Source organism: Apodemus sylvaticus, chromosome 22 (genome assembly GCF_947179515.1).
Source record: "Apodemus sylvaticus chromosome 22, mApoSyl1.1, whole genome shotgun sequence".
In the NCBI taxonomy this organism is placed as follows: Eukaryota; Metazoa; Chordata; class Mammalia; order Rodentia; family Muridae; genus Apodemus; species Apodemus sylvaticus.
In genome coordinates, this window is record NC_067493.1 from 48,582,100 (window position 1) to 48,607,773 (window position 25,674).

Below are 25,674 nucleotides of genomic sequence, written 5' to 3' on the forward strand. Positions count from 1 at the left end.
GTCAAGTCTCTTAGTTACAGCTGAAGGCAGTCAGGGAATGAGTGGCATTTTTAAAAGGCTGGTCACACCACTTGCAAGACCCCCCCCCCCCCGTCAGTCCCCCAACCCCCATCCCCATCCCCAGCTCCCCTTGAGGTAGGCACAGGGCCCAGGCTGGCTCCTGTTTTGTAGAAGGGGGAGCCAGAGTTCGGAACACAAAGTTCTAGAAGTGTTTAGATCCACAGTCCAATGCAGCAGCCACCTTTTGGGAAGGGCAGTGCCTGCCGCTGTCAACTTGACCTGTTTCCTCTGGCTGACCTGGCTGAGCAACCCAGTGTGGTTTCCACGTGTGGAGTGTGTTCAGTCCATCCTGCTGGTGCGCAGGACTCAGAGAGTGGGAGAACCTACGAGGGAGCCACAGGGCTGTCCAAAGCCCAGCAGGCATGGGAGCTAACGGGCTGCCCTCCCCAGAGCCTCTGCTGTCATTCAGATCCCGTCATTCCCACCTGGGGGCTGTCCCCAGCAAAGCCAGCCTCCAGATCCCCACACTAAGGCTGTCAGTACCAACAGTCAGGACCTTCCCATCCATGCAGAGCTCTGGCGGTGACAGACTACCTTCTCAGGAGCTACACGGGCCTCCCCACTCCTGTTCTCCCCTCAGAGGCGAGCAGGATCACCCCTAAACCTCCAGGCCAAGCAGCTTCAGTCAGACTTTCTTCAAGTGAATCACCCCGAACTCCGTGAGTAGGACCGTGACAAGGAAACAGAAATAAAAGAGGAGGAGGCAGAGGCCATAGGCCTTGCTGAGCCGGAAACACTGGAGAGGAACGGAAACCAGGGAGAAGACCAGGCTGAGCCCCAGGGCACTGGCCAGCACCCACACCAGCAGTCCGTCTGGCTCCAGCTGTGGGGAGAATGGAAGTTGTTCAATACCCACCCTGGAAGCCCATGTGCATCATGAAGGGGTGATTGGGTCATCGGTACACAGCTATAGGGTCTGCCAAGTGGGACAGCAAGACTCGATTTTGTTGCTAATGTCTAGACCTTATCTATCAGCTTCCGCATCCGCCTGCTCCGCCATTTCTTCCTGGCCTCCTACGTTAGCAATGATAGACACGTCCTGTCCTGGGGGGTGCTGGGGATTCAAACCCAGGGCTTTGTGCATGCTGGGGGAACACCCTGCTAACAGAGCCACAGCCTCAATCACTCAATGCCCTTGCCCTGTAGCTTAGTCTGGCTTGGAACTTGGGGCAATCCTCCTGCCTCAGTCTCCTGAGTACCAGGATTACAAGTGTGTGCCGTGTCTGGCTCTGGCTGCATACTGCTACATAACTGACTTTTTATGTAGCTGAGGGTGTGATCCTGCATCAAGACACTGTGGTGGCAGAATGCAGGAAGCAAGCATAGGAGGGTGGGGGAAAGAGGACCAGGGCTGGGTATGGAAGTGTCCGTTAGACACATCTTTTAGCCCTTCCGTGTTTGAACGGTGGAGTTGAAGAAACAGCAGTTGTGTGAATGAATGCATGTGTTCGGGGCTTGCTGTCTGTCCAGCCCTTCTTTACCAGGCCTGACTTCTGTGCAACAGTATGGGTGGCCTCAGGTGCAGTACCTAGCACTTAAACTGAGTGTGCAGTGTTAGCTTTATACAACCTCTTCCTGAATAAGGTCACTGAGGCATCCTGCCTTGACATGGGGGGGGGGGTGTCTAGTCTGAGGAGGCCCACATGTCTGTATTGGTGTCTAGTCCTGCCTTCTGGAGTTTTCCAGCCTTTGAGTTTCTTAGGTGGAATCTCTTGAATAACAGACTCAGGCCCCAAAGAATCTTGTTTAAAATGCAGATGCCAGTGTGTTTGCTTGGCTAAATGAGAGCCTGTATCAAAAGAAGGAAGCGTGGCCAGAGATGGAGCCATTGGTAAGAGATGCTTGCAGCACAAACATGATGACCCTGGGTTTGGCTCTCCTAACATGCCTGTAACCGTAGCACGGGAGGGTGGAGACAGAAGGATTGCTACTAGCCTAGCCCTAAATCAGTGAGCACCAGATTCGGTGAACTAGCTCCCTGTCTGGAGAGACTGAGGAAGAAAGTCACGGGAGGTCACTCAATGACCGCCTTCAGTTTCTGTGTCTGTACAGGTGTGTATAACTGTACGTACACACACACACACACACACACACAGAGAGAGAGAGAGAGAGAGAGAGAGAGAGAGAGATCGCAGGTTTCAGGGTGGCTAGCTAGGGGCACAGTAATAGTACGATGCTCAGCATGTGTGAGCCACAGGTTTGACTCTCCCCAGGTTCCCACAAACTGCAGACCCCAGATTCCACTTCCCAGAGCACACGTCTTAGCATCCACAAGAGCCCAGGCTATCCTGTGTTTAAAACCCCTCCCTTAGTATGCGGACCCCACCTCGTCTTCTCCCAGCTCCTCCCTGGAGCTATCAAGGAAGCGGGGTGTGCTATCATCACTCCCCATCACTGGGACCCCACCCAGTTACAAAGCCAACCTTTCAGTCCTGGGCCTGGGACCAAAGCCTCAGGCCACCTGCCCATTCCACACAGGCTGTATCTTAGTTGCTTGTCCAGCTGGCAGGGAAACTCCTTCCAACCCCCATGCAAAATATTTTCCTGACACTCTGCAATCACACTACCGACCTTCACCTCCGAAGCATGGTTCCGGATGATCTGCAGCAGGCAGCCCAGCCCCACGCCAACCAGGATGTCTGATTATGTTCAGGAAGCATTGCTGGAGCCCACACCCAACCTAGCAGCCCCACCTCACAGCTGCTCCACCCCTGCCCTGGGCTCCAGGGTTAATGCCTCTAATAAACCGGGTGTCAAGAACCCAGTTTGCCCTCGGCCTATGGGAGTCAAGTGGAGCGTCAGAGATGCCTGATACCTGTGAGTGCTCCGCAGTTGGGGGAAACTGAGGCACCTCTATGCCTTACAGAAGCTAAAGATGCGACAGGCTAGGGGACAAGGCCGCAACCCCTATGGCTCACTCCAGGTTGTTTTGTACTAACCCGAGGTCATCACAAGAGTCCCACAAGATTGGAATCTCGATTCCCCATCTACAAAAGCCACAGGTCCCCAGCTTGTCCCTAGAGTGGGGTGCTCAGAGTCTGCCTGTGACTCTCAGAGCCGAGACACTGCACAGAGGCTCACAGAAACACCGCAAAGGATACTGAAGATGATGCCGCCAAAACAGGCGGAGAAGGCCATCCGGGGGTATCCCTGGCGGGCCAGTGTGAAATCTGAGAACGCGTCTGCACAGAGAGAATACATTGTGAGGGGCGGGGTCCTGTTTGCGTGACTAGTCAGTCAACAAACACAGATAAAGGCCTGCGCTCCCTTGGGGGTGTAGCACTATACCCCACAAGCTTTCGGCACCTCTGTGTGCTTTGGCTAAGATGCTCAAAGAGCTGACTGAGAACAGGTAGATCCTGGGCTCCCAGCTCCATGCTAGAATGGTCCAGTTCCTTGTGCAACCCACACAGCCATAACTGGCTGCTGTGGCTAAACAAGTGCCAATAGGCTGTGTATCACCCCACGCCAACACACACACACACACACACACACACACATACACACACATACACACACACGCGCGCGCATGCATGCACATACACACACATACACACATACACACACATACACGCGCGCATGCATGCACATACACACACATATACACATACACACACACATACACACACACATACACTCACACATACACACACACACATATACACACACTCATACATACACACACACATACACACACATACACACATACACACACGCGCGCGCATGCATGCACATACACACACATACACACATACACACACATACACGCGCGCATGCATGCACATACACACACATATACACATACACACACACATACACACACACATACACTCACACATACACACACACATATACACACACTCATACATACACACACACATACACACACATACACACATACACACACATACACACACACACACACACACTAAACATGGTTGTAATGGGTTTCACATCCTTTCTGAATTCTGGGGATCTACAGAGATTTTCAAGCACCAAACTAGGAAAGCCGCTATGGGATGTTCCAGTCCAGTGGCGGTTTAGTGACACGCTCCCCAGCCTCTCAGTGTCACTCAAAAGTGACAGCGGGCACCCCGCTGCTGGTGCAGAGGAAACACACCCTGGATGTCCTCTCCAGTTACAAGTCTGGCTAGGGAGAAGAAGAGCCACCCTGGAGCTCCCAGTTACCTCCGATGCTGTTGCCCCAGGCCAGGAGGGTTAGCCCTAGCACGGTGTTGCTCAGGCGGAAGACCACACCCAGGGACCTCAGGATGTTCACCACCTCCGTGGCAGCTGCATTGATCCACAGGGCGCTGGTCAGGAAACCCAGGAAAGCAAAGAGCTGCGGAGGGAATGGGGATGCTGATGGGACGCGTCCTATCTGTAAACTGGGCAGCAGGTACCTACAACACAGTGGCAGAGTAGCGGTGCAGGTGGGACCCAGACAAATCAAAGGTTCGATGCTCGCCGGCAGGCCTGAGGCCTTGGGTGCCACCCCAACACAGCCTTCTTCAGATCAGGGATGGCCCTTAAAGACACAACTGCCATCAAGAGACCAGGCACAAAAGACACAGGCTACTATGATGTCCTCAATGCCTGGGATGCAGCTGGGGTGTGATGGGCACAGCGCAGCAGCCCAGGTGGGAACATCTCAAGTTCAAGTCCAGCTTGCTTAGCAAGACCCCCAAAGAGGGCTGAGGATATGGCTCAGTGGTGAATGCTTGTCTAGCACCACAAAGGAGGGAGGAAGGGATGGATGGATGGAAAGACAGACGGGCGGAGGGAGGATGGGCAAAGGAATTTGCTCTCAAGTCTGACATCCAACACTCAGTCTTCCAAATCCACAAAAGTAGGAGAAAGCCAACTTCCACAGGGTGTCTCTGACCTCTACAAACACACACACACACACACACGTGCACACACACACACACACAAGTGCACGCACACATGTAGATGCATATGAATGTAATAAAAATAAATAAATATATAATATAAATATATTTATATTACATTAAATATATTTATAATATATTATAAATATATTTATATTACATTAAGTATATTTATAATATATTATAAATATATTTATATTATATACATATACATATATTTATGATATAATATAAATATATAAGAGGGACGGGGCCAGGCATTGGTGGCACACGCTTTTAATCCCAGCACTTGGGAGGCAGAGGCAGGCAGATTTCTGAGTTCAAGGCCAGCCTGGTCTACAGAGTGAGTTCCAGGACAGCCAGGGCTACACAGAGAAACCCTGTCTTGGGAAAAAAAGAAAAACAAAACCAAAAAAACCAAAAACCAAACAAATAAAAAAAAAAAGAAAGAAGGAGGGGGAGAAAAAATCCAGAATAAGCAAAACTAGAGAGACAGACAGACAGACAGACGGAGAAAAAGTTACAGGGGCTGGTTGGGGCCGCGGCTACCAGGCACACAGCTCTGAGGAGGTGAAATGGCCTGAAACTGCTCACACCACTCTGAAGAGGACACACCCATTGGCACGGGGGTGGGGGTGGGGGTGGGGGGAGGGCCCAGCAAGGCAGAGCACTGGCCTAGTGTGCTTGAACTCTTGAGTTCTAGCCTCAGCCCCCTGAAACAACCACACCTGATCCCAGCACGGGGAGTCGGAGGCAGGGGGATCCTGAGTTCAAGGTCATTCTGGGCTACATAAGGCTTTGCGCCATAAAAGCAGGAAGCAGGACCCGGAAGGGTTGGCTCTGTCTGCACTTAAGAGCATTTGCTGCTCCAGCAGAGGATCTGGGTCACTTCCCCATGTCCACATTAGGTGGCCCATAAGCGCAGGTAATCCTGTTGCAGGGGATCCAGCGCCCTCTTCTGGCCTCTTAGGGTACTAGGCATACGCATGGTGCACAGACACATGTGCAAACCAAACACGCAAGTCATACACATAAAAATAAATAAATCTAGAAAACACAAAAAGGGAGCAAACAAAAATAAAAACAAAAACATAAAAGCTGAAACTGACATGTGAGTAATATCTTAATAAAAATAAGCTGTTCACCTCAAAGTAAAAAGAAACCCAAACAGGCAAATGGCTTGGGGTTCGGCTCACCTGCAGGGTAGACTCTGCCATTCACCATACCTCTCCAGAAACACACCAGGCTAGCTGCCAGTTCTTACCCGGTGCAGTCTAGGGGGTTCTCTGTTAGATGTGGCAAAGAAGGTCACTGAAGCCAGGGCTGTGCCCACGATCACCACCACAGCCCAGACCGGAAGGAGGCCGCCAATCTCATAGACGCCATCTGTGGGACAAGAAAGGGAACTGGGTTTCCCCCAGGCCTGGCTCCCCACTTCCTCTCACCAGTGCCCACAGTGACCCAGGGGGGTTAAATAGGTTCAGAAGTTCAAGGCCAGCCTCAGCTAAGTAGAGAGTTGAAGGCTGTCATGACGTAAATGAAACACTGTGTCAAAAATGTCAGAAAGGGGGTGGGGGGCAGCATTCTGAGGAAGCAGCTGGCTCGGTAGACAGTGCGTAGCATGCACGAAGCCTGGGTTCTTCAGCATCACATAAACCAGGCATGGTGGTACATGCCTGTAATCTTAGCTCTCGGGAGTCGGGAGATGGGGGATGGGAGGTAGGGGATTGTGGGGGTGGACAGGGGCAGAAAGATCAGGAGGTGTATGGTCATCCTCTGCTGTGTAGTGAGTTCAAAGCCAGTCTGGGATACCCACTGAGACTCTCTGAAATTAAAAAAATTAGTGAGGGGCTGGAGAGATGGTTCAGTGGTTAAAAGAATTGGCTGCTCTTCCAGAGGACCCAGGGCTCAATTCCCAGCACCCACAACAACAGCGACAGCTAACATCTGTTTGTAACCCCAATTCTGGGATATCTGACACAGACACACATGTAGGCAAAATACCAACTCACATTAAAAACATAAAATAAGCAGCCAGGCAGTGGTGGCTCATGCCTTTAATCCCAGCACTTGGAAGGCAGAGGCAGGCAGATTTCTGAGTTTGAGGCCAGCCTGGTCTACAGAGTGAGTTCCAGGACAGCCCAACACAGAGAAAACCTGTCTCGAAAAACCAAAAAACTGTGTTTGCTTCGGCAGCACATATACTAAAATTGGAACGATACAGAGAGGATTAGCATGGCCCCTGTGCAAGGATGACACGCAAATTTGTGAAGTGTTCCATATTTTTTTCTCTGATAAGTGAATATTAATTAGCCCAGAAGCTCTGAATGCCCAAGGCACAAATAGCATAACAAATGACTCCCATGAAGAAGTATGGAGAGGGTCCTGATCCTGGAAAGGATTGATCTAACATTGGAGGGGAGTATCAGGACAGAGAAAAAGGAGAGAGGTGATTGGAGAATGGGTGGAGAGAAGAAAGTTTATGGGACATATGGGGAGGGGGGATCTGGGAAAGGGGAAATCATTTGGAATGTAAACAAAGAATATAGAAAATAAAAAACCAAAAGACCAACAACCAACCAAAAAACAAAAAACCATAAAATAAAATAAAAGGTGAGAGCTGGGATCAAAGCACAGGCCTGCTCACATTTAGCTGTGTGAGGCCCTGGGTTCCACCCTAGAGAAAGCCCCAGTCAGGGGCTGTAAAGTAGGCTCCAGACTTTCCCTGGTGAGAGGCAGGGCTATGACTCCCCCAGGGACAGAGGCTGCAGGGGACTAGGCTCCCAGGCACCCATCTGCCTGCTTCCCCCTTCAACACACATCCCTCCACAAACGTGCTTCTGGGTTCGCCCTGGCGTGAAATTCATGCAATGTGCACCCACGCCTTTGGACGCAGGCTCCCACCCCACCAACCTTGGGTTGAAGGGCGCTGCCAGAAGAGAGAGAAAGGAGGTGCGGGTCACCTCAGGACATAAGAAAAAAAAAAAACAAGGGCAAACCCAGAAAGTGCCTGGTGAGTCTATGTGCTCTTCAGCCAAAGCAAGGCAACTGCCATCCTGGGACCGATGGGGAAATCCACCGTGCTGGATCCAATGTCATTCTGGGGCCCATGGAGGGTTCCGGGGTCATACGAGCTGCCTACACCCGTTCAAGAGCCACCTCTGGATTCTGCCACGCGTTCCTTCAGGACTCAGGTCCAGATCTCAAGACTTTGATAAACCTGGGAGATTTAGTGTGAAATCTCCCATTTGGTAATTTTTTTTTTTTTTTTAAAAACAAGGTCTCACTGTATATAGTTCTGGCTGTTCTGGAACTCACTGTGTAGACCAGGCTGGCCTCAAACTCAGAGATCTACCTGCTTGTGCCTCTCGAGGGCTGGGGTTGGTTAAAGGAGCTTGCTACCACACGCGGCCTTGTTCTGTAAATTTTCTTGATAGTAGAACTGGACGTGAAATCCAGCACCTCAGCTGCTAGGCAGGTGTTCTATCTCTGACCTCATCCATCCGGCCGCCCTCCTCAAGCCTTTGGTGGACAGACGGTTGGACTTGGCCCGAGAGCCACCTCTCTACAGTTCTACCTGCAGGCAGCAGGACTGAGCTGCTGATAGGGAAAAGATTCTTGGATATGCATGCCCTGGTCTGATGAGACTCTGGGATAGAAGGAGGAGGAGGAGGAGGGGGAGGAGAAGGGGGGGGGAGGAAGACGACGACGATGATGACCTCAACTACGGAGGCAGCGGGGGTGGAGGGGTGGGGGAGGGGTACTCACAGACCCCCGACTGCAGGGTCAGGACCAGGACCAAGGGGCTGATAACTAGCTGCAGACAGTTGAGTGGCCGTTTCCAATTCCGATCATCCTTGTCGGGGTCCACAACGGGTACTGTAAGTAGCAACAAGAACTCCACAGGCAGCTGGGGGAGTGGGAGGGCATCAGCCGGAGTGGGGGGGGTTCAGCAGACCTCCCCTCCTCTGGAGTGCTGGGTTGCTGCAAAGCACCCACAAGCAGGCCCAGCCCCACGCCTGCATGCATGCTGTCCCCCTCTCTGCTTCCGCCTCCTCAGAGCCAGGATTAGAGGATTGTTCCCACACTCCATGCATGCAGTGCGGGGATGGGACCCAGGGCTCCATGAGTGTTAGGTGAGTGCTCTACCAGCGAGCTATGTCTCCAGCCCAACAATCCCCATTTTATACTGAAGAAAATAGGTTCAAATGACATCATAGCCACGGGTGGGAACATAGTTCATTCTTTATTCCTGAGACTAAATAGAGGCCTAAAATCTACCCAGGACACCGATGGGTTTTCCTGTGCAGGAAAGACACCTTTCTTCCTTTATAGAGTGTAGACAGCCCTGGGTCAGGTCACTAGCCAAGCTTGAGGACTCAGTTTCCCCACTACATCCCAGACTGGACACTAAAAGGGCATTTCAGTGGACTCCAGCTGACAGGCCACAGTGGTTGCGGATGATGGCATACAGCTTTAACCTCAAGACTCAGGGAGCAGAGGCAGGTAGATCTCTGTGAGTTCACAGTCAGCTTGGTCTACACAGCAAGTTCCAGACCAGCCAGAACTACACAAGTAAGACCTGCGTGATGGTTTGTTTTATATATGCTCGGCCCAGGGAGTGGCACTATTAGAGGGGTATGGTCTTGTTGGAGTGGGTGTGGCCCTGTTGGAGTGGGTGTGGTCTTGTTGGTGTGGTTGTGTCACTGTGGGCGTGGGCTTTAAGACCCTCATCCTAGCTGTCTGGAAGTCAATCTTCTCCTAGCCACCTTCAGATGAAGAGGTACAACTCTCAGCTCCTCCTGCACCATGCCTGCCTGGACACTGCCATGTTCCCACCTTGATGATAATGGACAGAATCTCTGAACCTGTAAGCCAGCCCCAATTAAATGTCCTTATAAGAGTTGACTTGGTTTCAAAAAAACCAAAAAAAAAAAAAAAAAAAAAAAAAAAAAAGAGTTGTCTTGGCCATGGTGTCTGTTCACAGCAGTCAAACCCTAACTAAGACAACCTGTCTCAAAGCAAAACAGGAGCCTACAGTGTATTAGTCACAAGGCTGGAGCCCACAGCCTGGGCCTTTCTTACCTTGACCACCTTCAGAAGCCTCCAGGATCTCGACTGAGTTCTCCACTTCCTGTAGTCCAGGGGGTTCAGGGCTTGGATCAGGATCTGGGCAGTGGTCTCCTGACCCAGCAACAGAGGCCGGTACTCATCTCCTGTGTGGTCCAGGCAGGGCAGGTGTGGCCACGAACGGCTCACCCAGGAAGGTGTATTCACATTGCCTTCCGTGCCCTCCCAGCCCGGCAGAGGGTCTCTGAACCAGCCCTAGCTCAGCCCAGGGAAGGCTGACCCCGGTGCCCTTCTGCCCATGGGTCCAGGACCCGCCCTCACCATAGTCATAGCTGTTGGCGTTGGAAGACATCTGGTCCTCCTCTGACTCAGACAGCAACTCTGTGGGAAACAGGAGCAGGGCAGGCATGGTCATCATCGTGTCCTCATGACATCCCAGAACCTTCCAGAACCATGCCGGCTCAGGGGCTCACCCCGGGACAAGCGTCCAGGCCTTCCTTCCTCCCTCCATCCCTTCCTCTTTATCCCCCTCCTTCCTTGGCAGGGTCTCATATAGCCCAGGCTGGCCCTGAACTTCTTCCCGCCTCCATTACCCTAGTGTTGGGATAATAGGGTCACACCGCCGTGCCTGCTTTATACAACGCTGACAATGGGACCCACAACCCTGACCGTGCGAGGCACACACTCTCCCTGTGCCCTTAACTTTAGCTTTCTCAGCAATGGCTACACACACTCAGACATCCCTACACTGTGGGAGCATGACCCTCAGACCTCAAGCTGTGGCAAACAATACCAAACAGGCAGGTTAGTGCCTAGATGCTACATTGGTGCTCTCTGTCTCTCTCCCTCTGTCTGTCTGTCTGTCTCTCCATCTTTTTCTCTGCTATATATTCCAGGCTATCCTAGAATATCTACATATACCCCCACATATATAACATTTATTTATTGGATGTATGTGTATGCATATTTTCATGTGCACCCATGTAGAGGTCAGAGGACAACTAATGGGACTTGTTCCCCCCCCCAATATAAGGATCCCGCGTCCCCTTGAACCCAGGTCCTCAGGCCTGGCGGCAAGCATCTTTACCTGCTGAGCTATCTTGCTGCCCCCAGCCCTGAGCTTTTGATCCTCCTGCTTCTGCCAGCACCCCCAACAAACGACTACAGCGCTTTCTGCTTTGTCTAGAAGGTTCCTTTAAAGTTCCAGCTCTCAATAGGCTTGGAATCTGGGAAGAAAAGCCTCGGAGGAAAGTGGCCCCCAGCCCTCACCAGACAGGGGCAGGTCCAGACTTCTTTCTGCCTCCTTGTGACCTCAGCCTCTCTCAGAATCACTTGTCTCTTCCCATGTCAACCAGCCAAGCTTCCATGTATCTGCATACCCAGCAGAGGGACAGGCTCTGAATTCTAATGGCTTGCTTAGTGGAGAGGGGAGAAATCCTGGTGGGCTTCCTGGAGGAGGGCCCTCTGTCTCTGCTCTATGCCAGAAACAAGACAGCACTGCCCTCTGCAGGCTCACAGGCACACACACACACAGGCTTTGTGCAGACTGGTAACAGAATGGCTGGCAGGTTCCCAGGTGCAGCCTTTGGGGTCTGGGTCAGCACCTCATGATGGAGTACTAGTTCCCTACTCCAGCTCCTTGGCCTTGAGAGGACTTGATTTCTCCCTGTGTCAGGAGTGATGTAAGAGTCCCCATCCAAAAGAAGTGTCACCAAGGGGATGGAATCACATGACATACCTGGCCTGCGTAAACCCTTGCATCCTGTGCTCTGCTCTTATCTCTGTTGAGTGGGTATTTGTGAGTGTGTTTGTTTGCATATGTGCAGTGTATTGCATGTGTGCATACATGCATGTTCATGTGTGCAGTGTATTGTGTACAGTGTATTGTATGTGTGGATCTATGTAGTATATTGCATGTGTGCAGTGTATTGCATGTGTGTAGTGTATTGCATGTGTGCAGTGTATTGCATGTGTGCATGTGTGCAATATATTGCATGTGTGCAATGTATTTCATGTGTGGAATATATTTCATGTTGCAGTATAATTCATGTGGGCACGTGTGCAGTGTATTGCATGTGTGGAGTATATTGCATGTGTGCAGTATATTTCATGTGGGCATGTGTGCAGTATATTGCATATGTGCAGTGTATTACATGTTTGCATGTATGTATGCAGTGTATTTTATGTGTGGATCTGTATAGTGTATTGCATGTGTGCAGTGTGTTATGTGTGTACAGAGTATTGCATGTGTGGATCTATGTAGTGTATTTCATGTGTGCAGTGTATTTCATGTGTGCAATGTATTGCACGTGTACAGTGTATTGCGTGTGCGCATATACTCAGTGTATTACATGTGTGCAGAGTATTGCATGTGTGGATCTATGTAGTGTACTGCACGTGTGCAGTGTACTTCATGTGTGCATGTGTGCAGTATATTTCTTGTGTGCATGCATTCAGTGTATTATGTGTGTGCATGTGTGCAGTGTATTATGTGTGCCTTCTGTGGACCCTGTTTTGCATGCTGTGCATCTTTGTGTATTTTGTATGTGCTTGTTATGTACATATGTGCATGGGCAGATGTGTGGTGCACTTGTGTGTATGTGTGTGCGCGCCTGCGCTCTGTACATGTGCCTAGAGGGTTCATCTGCACTCTTCCCAAGGGCAGAGGTGCACACAACCTGTACCAATGAGGTCGACTACAGTAATGCGTGGAGACCTGTGACCCTGGACTTGAATGTTCTACAGCTCACCAGCACAAACCCGGGTATGGATGTGGTCCAAGAGGGCGGAAACTATGGCAAAGAGACAAAGAGATGGCCGGGCGGGACATGGCCTGGCTTTGGGGGACACGAGGCAGCAGTGAAGAACAGAGGTACACGTCCCCTCTGTCCCCTCGTGACGGTTACTCACCTGGTGTCTCCGATACGGAGTGGACCAGAGACCTGCTTCGCTGCCGTTGGTAGACCCAGGTGCAGATGATGACTGTGACCACGTAGAACACGTAGAGGCCCAGGTAACCTGCAGGCAGAGGTGCAGATTGTCACCAGGTGTCCTGGGGAGTGAGAGGCCATCTCTGTGGCTCTACCTTGCCTATGTACCACAAAGCCCCTCAGTCAGAGAAGAAAGCATGGGCGCTCAGTACCCGGTAAGCCACCATGCAGGAGCCTAGAGCAGCAGGCAAGCGGGCTCTGGGCCGCCCTGTCTCTGGCCAAGTCCCTTCTATGGCTCCAGCTCTTGCCAGGCTCCCATTTACCAACCCCTGCCTTCTTGCCAGGGAAATGGGGGAGTAAGTCCCCTCTGTGGCTGATCCCTGGGCCATGTGTCCCTTCCTGACTTCCCTGGCAGTCTTTTGGGCCTCTCTTAATCAGAATTGACCCAGTTTGCTGTGAGGCCCCCTGGGGTTACGATCACATCTGAAAACCACCCGGTTCCCACCCCTCCCTCTCCTCCCCCTATTCTCTCTGCTCATCCTTAGCTGGCTTAAGCACTGCTTGTCACTTTGGATAAAATCAACCCTGTCCCCAGACAGTTCCAGAGATTCTGTCCTGGAGTTGCCCCCGACTGCTCACCCAGTGCCCACGCCAGCGTGATCCTGCCAAGATAGAGGGCGGTGAAGGTTAGGAACACGGCCACCATATAGAAAGCGATGTCCCTGAGGAAGGGCCTGGAGGCAGCCATGAAGGGATGCAGGATGGTGATACCTCCGGCCACCACAGTGGTGACCAACACCCCTGCACCTAGAAGACCAGAGACCAGAGCTCAGGAGGCTGCACCCTGGGTCATCCCCAACACCTCCTATACCCCAATGGGGCTGTGCTCACCAAACAGAGCCCCGATGGCCAGGCCAGCAGTACGTGGGTCCGAGAAAGCCACTAGAGCGCTGAAGATGTCTGGAGCGCCATTCCCAAAGGCCAGGAAGGTGACACCATGGGGGAATATGTCAAGGGGATTCCAGGAAGACCATGCCCCGGCCCCAGAGCCGCCACCCACCCTGAAACCCTGCCTCCCTCGCCCACCCTCTCCTACAGGGAGCTGGACCAAAAGATACTGCCACGTTGTGGGAGAGCTTGAGGCTGGTGGAGATGGCTGACAGGTTTGGGCAGAAGCTAAAGGAGGAAGAGCCAGCTGTCAGGTCTGCTGGGAGGCAACCCGGCCAGTAAAGTGTTTGTCTTGTAAACATGAGCATCTGCACAATCCCCGGAACCCATGTGAAAAAGCTGGGCGTGGTGGCGTGTCTTTGTAATCCCTAGTGCTGGAGAGGCAGGGGTTCACTGGCCAGCCAGTCTAGACCAATCAGCGAGCCCGGGCCAGTGAGAAATCCCCATCTCGAAAGAGAATGCCTAGTTAGTGTCCTTAAGAACAACCAACACCCGCAGCCAGGTGGTGGCAGCACATACTTATAATCCCAGAACTCAGGAGGCAGAGATAGGTGGATCTCCGAGTTCAAGGCCAGCCTGGGCTACAGAGTAAGTTCCAGGACAGCCAGGTTTACACAGAACAACCTTGACTTGAAAAGCAAGCAAGCAAACAAACAAACAAACAAACCCAACACCCGAGATTGACTTCTGGGCTCCAGAAGCAGCATACACGCATGCGTGAAGACCCTCTTCTAGAAGCACAGAGATACGCATGCGCGAAGACCCTCCGCCATAAGCACGTGTGTACGCATGCGTGAGGACCCTCGGCCGTAAGCACATGTGTACGCATGCTCGAGGATGTTCTGACATAAGCACATGTATACGCATGCGTGAAGACCTTTCACTAAAGCATGGCCACCAACGAGCACGCCACAGTGATTGGCCCCTGCCCCATCAATTTCCCGAAAGCATGTCATTGGATCTCAGCTCTCAGGATTGCATTTTCCCGTCTATAAGCTGGACAAGAGCCCAGGCCACACTCACAACTTGGCCGCAGTGACTCCCAGGATCAGGAAGAGGTAAAGGAGCCAGAAAACCTGGTGGGGACCAGAAAAGTAGACTGAGTTATGTCCCTCCGCAGACCGGTGCCAGTTACCAGGTCCCAGGGCACAGACTCACATAGAGGGTGATGGCCAGAGGGAGGAGGTTGGGGGCGAAGTAGCAGAAGATGCCCTCGAGGTAGTCCAGGTAGCCGCCCTCGCTGCGGCAGTCGGGATTCCTCCTGACGAAGTCACAGCGGTCAGATGTGTTCAGGCTACACACAGTGCGGCACTGCGGAAAGGGAAGGCAGGGGATATGGGTGACAGAGCCACCCTAGTGTAAGCACTTGAATACCATCTCCCTTCAGTCTGTCCTTAACCCCCTTCAAACCCAAAGGAATCCACCGGACATTTTTCGTTTTAAAAAAAAAAACAAAAACGTGTGGGCCAGCAAGATGTCTCTGTGGGTAAAGGTGCTCACTGAGGACCAAGCCTGGTGGCCTGAATTTGATCGCCAGGTCCCAAGTGGTGGCGATGACTCCACAAGTTGTCCTCTGATTTCCACATTCATACCTTTATTTACATAAAATAAACATTTAAAAATGCGATCAATTTAGCTTAGCAAGGTAATTCACGAATACAAGTTTGTTCCAAATTAAAACAGTATGGGCTGGAGAGATGGCTCAGTGATCAAGAGCAGAGAGGGTCAGAGTTATGGTCCCAGCACCTACATCTGGTAGCTCACATCTGTCAGGGAATCTGATGCCACTGGCCTACTAAGGCACCCGTATCATGTGTACACACCCGAACACAAATACACAATTAAAAATAATAAAAAAAATGCTTAAAAAACAATATATAAAATGACTACGGCCGGGCGGTGGTGGCGCACGCCTGTAATCCCAGCACTCTGGGAGGCAGAGGCAGGCGGATTTCTGAGTTTGAGGCCAGCCTGATCTACAGAGTGAGTTCCAGGACAGCCAGGGCTACACAGAGAAACCCTGTCTCGGAAAAACCAAATCCAAAAAACCAAAAAAAAAAAAAAAAAAAAAAAAAAAAAAAGACTACATCTCCTGTCCCCAGCCCCCGCCCACCGTCTCCCTCTCTGGCTGCTCTGTTGCCACTTTCAAGCACAAACCGCCTAACGGAAACTTGCCCTTTCCTTTACGCTAGTACAGATATGGTCTGTCACTTGCTCTACAGAAACTAGGAGACCCCGAATCAATCTCATTTCTGCGACTTGCTTTATTATCAAGGAACGTCACCTATAAGGAACATTCGTAGAGAAAAAAACCCACAGCAGGGACTGAGTACACCAGGTACGGTGTGGGAGCTCTAAACACGGATGTGGGCCGAGTCTGATAAGGAAACTAAGACAACATTGAAGGGGCAAGAGTCTGGTGGGACCAGGACAGACAGACAGACACGCCATAGCTTCCATCCCCCCTCTGTTCCCCTCCTTTTGAGGCACCTTCTTTTCTGGCTCTACTGTGTAGCCCTGCTGTCCTGGAACTTGCTAAGTAGACCAGGCGAGCCTCAAACTTGGAGATCCACCTGCCTCTGCTTCCCAAGTGTACAAGTGGGATTCCAGGGCCGGGCAAGCCACCGTTCGCCCCCCCAACCCCCACCTCACTGTAGTCTTTCCGATGACAATGGCTGCATTCTCAAGCTCCCGGGACACTCAGAGGTCTCCCTCAGGGAGGGACTCACTCAGCCCACAGTGAACTTTCTCACACACGACTTGACAAGTCAGAATATTTGTTCAGGGAAAGGCCGGAGAAGTGAAAGTCCTGAGTGGGGTGTCCCGGGGCTGGGCCGTGGCCTCTAGAAGCTGAGGCGAGCGATGTGTGTGTGTCACACAGCAGGAGGCGTGCCAGAGAGGTGCACACGATGTCATTGATGTCATTACAGGACAGAGGAGGTTAGGAATGGACACAGCCTGAAAGCAGGGCCGCTGGCTGCACTGTGACCCCAGGAGCTCTGGCACTGGAGAAGGGAGTCAGGAGTGAGCCAGCACCTCTCCTCTGTCACCAGTGAGGCATGCTGGGAGAATTTTATGGGGTTAAGGTCTTATGTAGCACAGGTTGGCCTGGGGATATGTGCTGTGCTGGGGATATGTGCTGGGGATAACCTTGCATATTTCTCTCTCTCTCTCTCTCTCTCTCTCTCTCTCTGATTTATTTATATGTAACTATACTGTAGCTGTCTTCAGACACTCCAGAAAAGGGTGTCAGATCTCATTACGGATGGTTGTGAGCCACCATGTGGTTGCTGAGATTTGAACTCAGAACCTTTGGAAGAACAGTCGGTGCTCTTAACCGATTCTCCAGACCCAACCTTGTATTTCTGATCCTCCTGCCTCCACCTCCCTAGACTTGGATCCCAGGCAAGCACTACTATGGTTTATGCAGTGCTGGAGAGGGAACCCAGGGCCTTGTACATCCATGACACCACTCTGCAGAAGCACTCTATAAGCAGCTCCCTGTCAGAAAGCGGCCCCACTGTGGGCTCACAGACTTGGACACCAAGGAAGCCTGGGAAATAGCTCAATAGATTTTAATGCCTAAGGGAGAAACTGAGGCACAGAGAGGGAAAGGGTCACCCCACCCCCACAACCACACAGCCAGCTATTGCTAGACTTGTTTCATTCGGTTTCACCCAGCTCTCCCCGGCAACGGGCAGCTACAGCTATAGCTGCAGCACAGTGAGCCCTCTTTTTGTTCAGTCTCTCACTCCTGCTCCCTCATCCCCATCCTCAGGGTCAGCCTAAGGAACACAGACAGAAGACAGGCAGACAGACAGACAGACAGTCACACACACAAGAATGCAGGACGATGACACACGGGACACTCCCAGTGTCCCAGAGACACTAGAATGAGTCAGCAAGGCAAGTCCTCTGACAGTGGCCTCCCGTCACATGGCCTGACCGCCCAGCCCCTGCCAGAGCTGGATCTCCCTCCCTCTCTCCCCCAGGCCCAGCCCTCTCCCAGCCTACACTCCCTGAGCAGCACAGGCCCCAGAGCAGCAGTGCTCTGGGTCTGGCCTAAGGAACACATCCACATCCCCACAACCCTGCCACCCTCTCCCCTGAGACTTCACTTCAGCTCAGGAGAACTCAAAGGACTCAGGGGTCAGGCCTGGGCAGCCAGTTCCACGCCTGGGGAACCACACAGATTGCAGAAATGCTAAACACACAGGGCCGCTTGGCCTTCTGGGAAGTCACGTGCCCTTCTGAAAGACATCCAAGTTCTAAAGCAAAAACAACCTCCTGTCCCTCGGAAGCCAGGGAGCCAGGCAAGTGGCAAACCGGATGTGGCCTGGGACCACAGTGTCTCCCTCTATCCAGCCGGGTTATTGCGAAGGACAGTCAAAACTGGGCGGTCAGCAGCCCCTGAGTGTCCAGCTATGTGACCTCTGGACATGGCTGCGGTCTCTGAACTCTGATTTCTTCACTCAAAGTGCTCTGGCCACTGTCACCTTGGTGTCATTTGTCCCTGCATCCTCCACTGCCCTCCCTCTGCAGTCTGATGGGGATTGAGGCTGTCGGAGCCCTCCTGAGTCCAGGAAGAAGCCAATCAGTCCACTAGGAAGGCAGGAACCTTTAAACCCTTAATCTCTGTCAGCAGCAGCCAGGAAAGCCCGACTCTTGTGTGCACTGAGATGTCCCCAAAGTGCCAGCGCAGGTACCTGAATACACACAGACAGATACACAGACAGACCGGCACACAGACAGAGCTACACAGACACAGACAGACAGACACAGACATATCACACAGCTACTTGACCACCCTGTCTAGCTGAGCTTATGGAAATAGTGTTCAGGCCCCAAGCCCTGGCTAGACCTATGTGCTGATTACCGTGGTCATGGTTGAGGGCCTGACAGCACTCTGGGAGGCAGAGGCAGGTGGATTTCTGAGTTCGAGGCCAGTCTGGTCTATAGAGTGAGTTCCAGGACAGCCAGGGCTATACAAAGAAACCCTGTCTCAAAAAAAAAATCAAATCCAAAAAACAAAACAAAACAAAAAACCCCAACAAAACAAAACAAAACAAAACCAAAACCAAACAAACAAACAAAAAAACAAACCACTGAGGGCCTGAGCGTCATGTTCTCTGGGATTAGCTGGTGGCCTGGAGATCCTCCCGAGAGAGTGGAAGGATGGTCAGACCAAGGAAGGCAATGGGAGAGAGACCATAGGGGAAACCGAGGAAGGACCCAGATCCAGCTCAGGGCAACTCCTGGAGACTAGCGAGGCGGGACAACCACAGAGGAGTCTCAGGACCGAGCAAGCCCCACCACACCAGGCCGAGCCCCAGAACCAGAGGTAACCTGTGCCTTTGCCAGGACCCAGCTGGCCTTGAGTTCCTGACCCTCCCGCCTCCAGGTTCCAAGTGCTGGGATTATAGCTGTGCACCACCACCAGCAGGAGCTGTGTTGTTTTGAACTTGCAGCAATCGCCCCCCTCCCCTCCATCAACCACGGTACCTAATGGCCTGGGTTCAATTCCTAGAACCCACATGATAAGAGAGAAGTTTGTACATTGAACTCTGACCTCCACAAGCCTGCTGTAGCACACACACACACACACACACACACACACACACACACACCCCACAGATAAATCTAAAGATAAAAAGGAAGGTACTGTAATGGTTTGAAATTGTTGAGCTGAGCCTCCGCCTTTATGCGGGGCCTCCCTTTTTCTCGCTTTTGCACAGTATTCCAGGCACAGGGCCCTCCCTCAGTGAAAAAAACATCACCTTGCCCCTGTGCCAGGGCCTCTGCACCTACTGATCAGACCTCAATAAAAACACCACAGCACATCTTTGATCCAACACTCAGGAGGCAGAGGCAAACCAATCTCAGAGTTCGAAGCCAGCCTAGTCTACAGGGAGAATTCCAGGACAGCCAGGGCGACACAGAAAAACCCTGTCTCCAAAACCCAAGGAGAAAAGAAAAGAGAATGAAAAGCTTGCTTCCCAGAGCCCTGCCCTGACGGCCGGAGGCGAAGCAGCTGGCTTTCGCCATCTCGCACCACACCCACATTCTTTTAACCCCGTTCTTTTTTACTTTCTGTTATTCTACGGTTTATTTCTTGGCCTGTTTCCAGAGCAGTGGAAGCTACAGGGAGGACAGGATGGCTCTATAAGTTCTCTGTCCAATTCTTGCACACTGCAGGGGCTCAATAAACATTAGGTACCCCGCCAGGCACAGTGGCACAAATAACTTAGTCCCAGTACTCAGGAGGCAAAGTTCCAGGCCAGCCTGTCTACATATAGAGACACTGTCTAAAACACACACACACACTCACATACACACAAATCCTCACACTCTCTCTCTCACACACACACTCACACACAACCCCCCCCCTCTCTATCTCACACACACACAGCAGCTACCAGCACAGCAGCTCGTGTCTGTAATCCCAGTACTAAGGAAACTTAAACAGTAAACATTAAACTCTTGAGTTTAGGCCAGCCTGGGTAGCCTGGGCTACAGCGAGAGTTCTGGTGTAAGAACAAAACAAAACAAAACAACAAAAGCAGAGGCTGCACAGTTGCATACACTGAGGATGGTGGCCCTCAGGCTCCAGGCACAGGGTCAAATGTCCTGCTCTGGAAGTGTTGATGGAGCCCGTCCCAGGGGAACGAGGCCCTAAAGACGAAGGTTTGGTTTGTCACAAGGGAGCCATGGCGCCACTCAGCTCACAGCCAACTTCACAACCTTGACCCTCAGAGTCAGGAAAGCAGCAACCACATTGATAAGCCAGTAACTGCAAACTGCCCACCCGTCTGTAAAATGGGCTTAATTGCCTAATTGCCTTCTCAGAGGGCGGGGTGAAGACATCCCTGCCTTGTAAACTTGGTGTAGGCAGCAAGACTCTCAGAGCAGGTGACTTGAGCCTGTGATTTCTGACACAGAAAATGCAGGTGCCAGGGCGTGACTCAGTGGGTAGGGTTACGTGCCTAGCATGCTTGAGGCCCTGCGTTCTACCCGTAGATCTACGTAAAGCAACCAGGCATGGTGGCACATGCCCGGACTCGCAGCCCTCGGGAGTGGAAGGCTGGAGGATCGGTTCAGGGTCACTACATAGTGAGTTTGAACCAACCTGAACAACATGAAAGCCCGTCTCGGTCGAACAAAAGAAAGGGCTGGGTGGATGGCTCAGTGGTTAGAGCTGCCCACCCAGTACGTATGAATCCTGGAGTATGGATGCCCCAAGAAACCACTTAAATGCTGGGTGGACACTGAAGCCACCTGTGATCCCAATCTCAGAAGGAAGAGGGGGTCCACAGCTCAGGGTGGCTAGTCAGCATGGCCATATCTGTTGGTGAGCTCTGGGTTTGACTGAGAGAGCCTAGTCAGTGGGCACAATGGGAGAACAAGCCATCTTGACATCAACTGCAGGCTTACCCTTGCTCACACACACACACACACACACACACACACACACACGTTCGTGTGTACCTGTCGGATGCAAGCCTCTACATATGCAAACATGCATGCACGCACATACATATTACACTACATATCCCCTCTCACATATACATACACATTTCACACACACACATATACACACACACACAAACACACACACGGGGAAAGAAAAAGTACAGGTAGAGCTCCCAGGTGCCCCTGCCTTGGGATGTATGGTGGCCTCTGTCCATCTGCCTTTGTCTAACCCACCACTCCTCCCCCAGGGACCCCCAGCCACTAGGACACCCTCAGCTGATCAGGCTGGAGCCGTGGGGACGCCATCCTCACCTCCGCCTGCTCTCTGCCCGATCCACCCGTGTATTCCCTTTTTTGTGTCTCCAGCACTACTCCAGACCCAACCACCATGTTCCCAGGCTCCCAGCCTGGAGGCGGCAGGGGGAGTGGAATGGGGGGCGGGGGTCCCCATCCCTCCATCGGGCTCTCCTCTCTCAAGCTAGCCTCTTCGCAGTAGCCAGAGGGACTCTATAAATCAGGGTTTGACCATCCTGTCCCTCGGTTTAAAAATCCCTCCTCTGGCTCCCGATTCTCACCCTCTGCCTCAGTCCACGTAGCCTTTTATTATCAGGCCCACATCAGCTCTCCCGCCCACCTGGTTAAACCTTACACACACTGATCAGCCCTTCCGGCCTCCCTGCTGTTCGGGAACACACTAAGCTAGAACCTGCCGCGGGGCCTTTGCACGTGTTCCTAGTCTTTCCCCCACATGTCTGTCCGTGAAAGAGGCTTCCTCCCTTCCTTTAAGGCCTGGCTCCAAGATGATCGGTTCACAGAGTAAGTTGGTCACAGACCACCGGCCACTGCGGACAGTCACAGCCTCCCCACACACTGTTACTGGCTACACAGTTCACTGTTGTCTGAAATCTCTAACTTTATCTGCGGGTCGAGCAGACTGAGCGCCTGTAGATTCCCAGAGTCACATGCCTAATGATTAGCTGGGATTAGAACAGACACGCCCCCACCCCTACCCCCACCCCACCCCACTCCCCGACCCACCTTCCTGCCCTGCCAAGGTACTCACATCCGCCATGGAAGCCTGGTTGACACCTCCAGCGGAAAATTGGATGTGTCCATGGGCTTTTGTGGATGGGTCTCCGGCCCCAGAGGCCGTCTCCAGTATCAGAGCCACACAGAGAAAGCCAGGCGCCCAGAGCAGTCCCAGCCATCTGCCTGCCATGGGCCCCCCTTGGGGCCTGACCAGCGCCCTCTGCTCACGGGCTGGCCACTCCAGTGCCTGCAGGGTGGGGTAGGAGGAGGGGATTTTATCACTGCAGGCTCCAGGAAGGAGCCCAGAGATCTTTTCCCGCAGAGCCAAGTCCCTATCCACCCATTCCCATTCAATAGCCCTCCTGGACCTGTATCACGTGCTTCCTGCTCTGGAGCGAACCCGCCCCCCTCACTCCCCTAGGTGTCTCCCTGACACCTGCTCCTCCGGAGGGCGTCAGGCCTGCAAGAGACTTAGGAAGGAGCCAGAGGCTGAAGGGGATCAGTGTGAGAAGTATCTATCCAGTCGGTGAGAACGAGGAACTCAGACTTTTTTTCTTTCTTTTTTGCTTTTTTTGGGTGGGACATCAAAGATGGACCCTAGCGATTTACATATGCTAGACAAGCACTCTACCACTGGGCTATAATCTCTAGCCTTGGTGATTTTTAGTTGTTTGTTTGTTGAGACAGGCTAGCCTGGAACTCACTAGGTAGCCCAGGTTGCCCTTGGGCTAGTGACAGTCCTCTCGCTTATGGTTCCGAAGTGTTGGGATTATAAATTTGAGCCACAGCCCGCTTCCTACTTTTTATTTTGAGGCAGGATCTCCTAAGTCTGCCAGGCTGACCTGGAGCTCATCGGTGGCTGAAATGTCAGACGTGCACTAGCCACTGGGTCCCAGCCTTAAAAAGCACACTTTTTAGTGTGGACCTGGCTGTGACCAAGGAGGCTGGTGCATCGAAACCTCACAACCTGCTGTTGTATCCCTCCGTGGGGAAACTGAGGCACAGCAGGCAACCTCACTCTCATTCCTCACTGTCAGCTGAAGCGCCACCCCACATCGCCCTCTCAGTGTTCAGAGAGCTGAGAATAAAAGTTCTCCAGGCTTCCCAGAGTCGTGTGGCAAGGAAGAAAGCCACGAAGCCAACCGTCCTTGCATGGGGAAATCGAGGCCCGGAGGGAAGTGAGTTGCTCAAAGCCGCCTAAACGGGGACCAGCCAGGGCGGCGGGTGGGGCAGCAGTAAGAATAACCCACTTCCTCCAGCCAGGGGGGAAAGAGCTTTATTCTTCAGTCCAAGCAGAAAACTGGCTCGAGTCTTAGGCAAGCTGCCTCCAATGTTTTGTGCATTTTATTTTCTGCAATCTGGGATGCAAAGGCCATCAGAGATTTTTTTTTTGAGGGGGTGTGATTCTTTGCACAAGCATTTCTAAGTCGCCACCCCTCAAAAAATCGCAGGAGGGAAAAGGACAAGTTGAGGGGACCCCAACCTCTTCCTCACCTGTTGACAGGGAATGAGTCTTTTCCCTTCTTTTTCTAGCTACTCCACTTGGCACGGACGTGGAGTGGAAAAACACACAGCCCTCCAGTTCCCTGTCTGCATTTTCTGGTGTGAGCAGCCTTGGGGGAAAATCTGGGCTTATGGCCCCTGGGTCCGCATCTGTAAAATGGATTCGAGCGCTGACCCAAGGGGCAGCCAGACACCGCATCCCCAACACAAGCCACCTCTACACCGTCCGCCGGTTTCTTTTCCTCATTTCCAAATAAAGCACTTATTGAGTGCCTCCGCATGCGGACACCTGTGTGCAGCGTTGACCGCGAGGGATGGGGATGGGAACCGGGCAGTGCTTTCTGATTTGGGGTCCCAGCTGGAACCGCATTTGAGAAGCTGAAGTTGGGGTGACGGGTGCTCGGGCTGCGTAGCTCCTCTTACCTCGGGCGGTGCCTGGATCCGTGGGCTCGGAGTCTTCCTCTAGCCGGATGGCCAGCGCCACAACCTTCCGCCCCTAGAGTCCCGGCCCGGCCCGGAGCAGCCAGGCCACGCCCCCACAACCCCGCCCCACCTACTTACCAGTGGGACCACGCCCAGGTCCCCCTCTATCCCCACCCAGGACACGCCCTTTATGGCTCGCTCCGCCCCAGTCCTTAAAGACACAGTCTCCAAGCCGAGGGTGGGGGTGTGTGAGCTGTCCCCATTCTCCACCTGCTTTCTGTCCCCAGCCTGTCACTTCTGCTTTCAGGCAGAAGCTATATTGAAAGCACAAGCACGTGGGTTATAGACTTCGGGAGGCCCGAGAGAAGTCTGAGGGGAAAGCTTGAAACTTCTGTGGGGTGGAAGAGTGAGAGCTGTGGTAAATTAAGGGGAAATGTCACGTGTACCCATAGTCCCGGCACTCCGGAGGCAGAGGCAGGAGGATTGTGATTTTAAGGCCAGTGTGAACATCACAGCAAGACATTTTCTTAGTATGATGGTGATAAAAACGTTGGTGATGATGGTGGTGGTGGTGGTGATTTCTAAGTACTCCCAGTGAAAACTGTCTCCTGTCCTGCAAGCCGTCTGACTGTAGAGCCTGGAACTCTCTTCAGCATTCGCCTCTACAGTATCCCTTGGATGCTAGGCACACACTAAGCCCCTGAGCTGCACCCCAGCCTCGAAGACTACAGCAAACATCAAGATGAGCTGTAGTATAGCCCTGCAACCTCAGCGTCTTAGGAGGCTGGTGGGATTAAAAGCAAATTCAAAAGCCTGCCCGGGTTCCCGTTCAAGGACAGCCTCAGCATTCAGTAAGAGCATTTCCCAGAATGCAAAGTAAAAAGGTGAGCTGCGGTGCCGTGAGAAATTCAGTGGCACTGCGCTTTGCTTTCACAGTGTTCTCAGAGCCTTAGGATTAGTCCCCAGAGCCACGGTTAACTAAAGAGCACACCGGGGCTGCTGGGATGGCTCACTGGGTAATGTGGGCACTGACGCTAAACCCCACAACCTGAGCTTACTCGATCCCTGGAACCCAACAGTGACAGAAATCTTACTCCTGGAGGTTGTCTTCTGGCTTCCGCACGTGCACCATGGTATGTGCACGCGCGCGCGAACACACACACACACACATGCACACACACACATATGCACATGTGTTCACACACACAGATGCACACACAGGCATGCACACACGCACGTGTGCACGAACAAACACACCCCAAATAAACAAATATATTAAGTAAGCTGCATGTAGTATAACATCTGGCATGGTAAGAGTTGAACAGGTGGGAGGGAGAGGAAACCAGTCA

General features: G+C 52.4%; 1 protein-coding gene and 1 non-coding gene across 3 annotated transcripts; one reads left to right on the plus strand and one right to left on the minus strand.

The window, feature by feature from the left end:
* Positions 1–118: 118 nt before the first annotated feature.
* On the minus strand, positions 119–24,426 carry Slc8b1 (solute carrier family 8 member B1). 2 transcript variants are annotated; one of them, XM_052168016.1, is made up of 17 exons: positions 24,326–24,426; positions 23,894–24,052; positions 22,434–22,646; positions 15,059–15,211; positions 14,924–14,976; positions 14,070–14,128; positions 13,844–13,948; positions 13,592–13,759; positions 12,933–13,040; positions 10,344–10,403; positions 10,038–10,168; positions 8,721–8,862; positions 6,217–6,338; positions 4,249–4,402; positions 3,162–3,242; positions 2,632–2,699; positions 119–883 (listed from the first exon to the last, which is right to left on the minus strand). In XM_052168016.1, exons 3-17 carry the CDS (start codon positions 22,587–22,589, stop codon positions 686–688), a joined length of 1,758 nt encoding a protein of 585 aa, XP_052023976.1. In that variant the 5' UTR covers positions 22,590–22,646; positions 23,894–24,052; positions 24,326–24,426; the 3' UTR covers positions 119–685. The 2 variants fall into 2 exon arrangements, with proteins under 2 accessions (XP_052023976.1, XP_052023975.1); XM_052168015.1 differs by lacking the exon at positions 23,894–24,052.
* LOC127673439 (U6 spliceosomal RNA) lies at positions 7,133–7,239 on the plus strand. The gene has a single exon (XR_007975170.1). It is a non-coding gene; the product is annotated as a U6 spliceosomal RNA (small nuclear RNA).
* Positions 24,427–25,674: the final 1,248 nt, after the last annotated feature.

What these genes read in the sequence shown, in the direction of transcription:
- Slc8b1 (XM_052168015.1), bottom strand. Translation starts at nt 22,589, where the DNA reads ATGGCAGGCAGATGGCTGGGACTGCTCTGGGCGCCTGGCTTTCTCTGT. An exon ending in CTCTGGCCATCACCCTCTAT is followed by an intron (nt 14,977 to 15,058) that starts GTGAGTCTGTGC and finishes GGTCCCCACCAG; the next exon opens with GTTTTCTGGCTCCTTTACCT. An exon ending in CGCCAACAGCTATGACTATG is followed by an intron (nt 10,169 to 10,343) that starts GTGAGGGCGGGT and finishes TGGACCACACAG; the next exon opens with GAGATGAGTACCGGCCTCTG.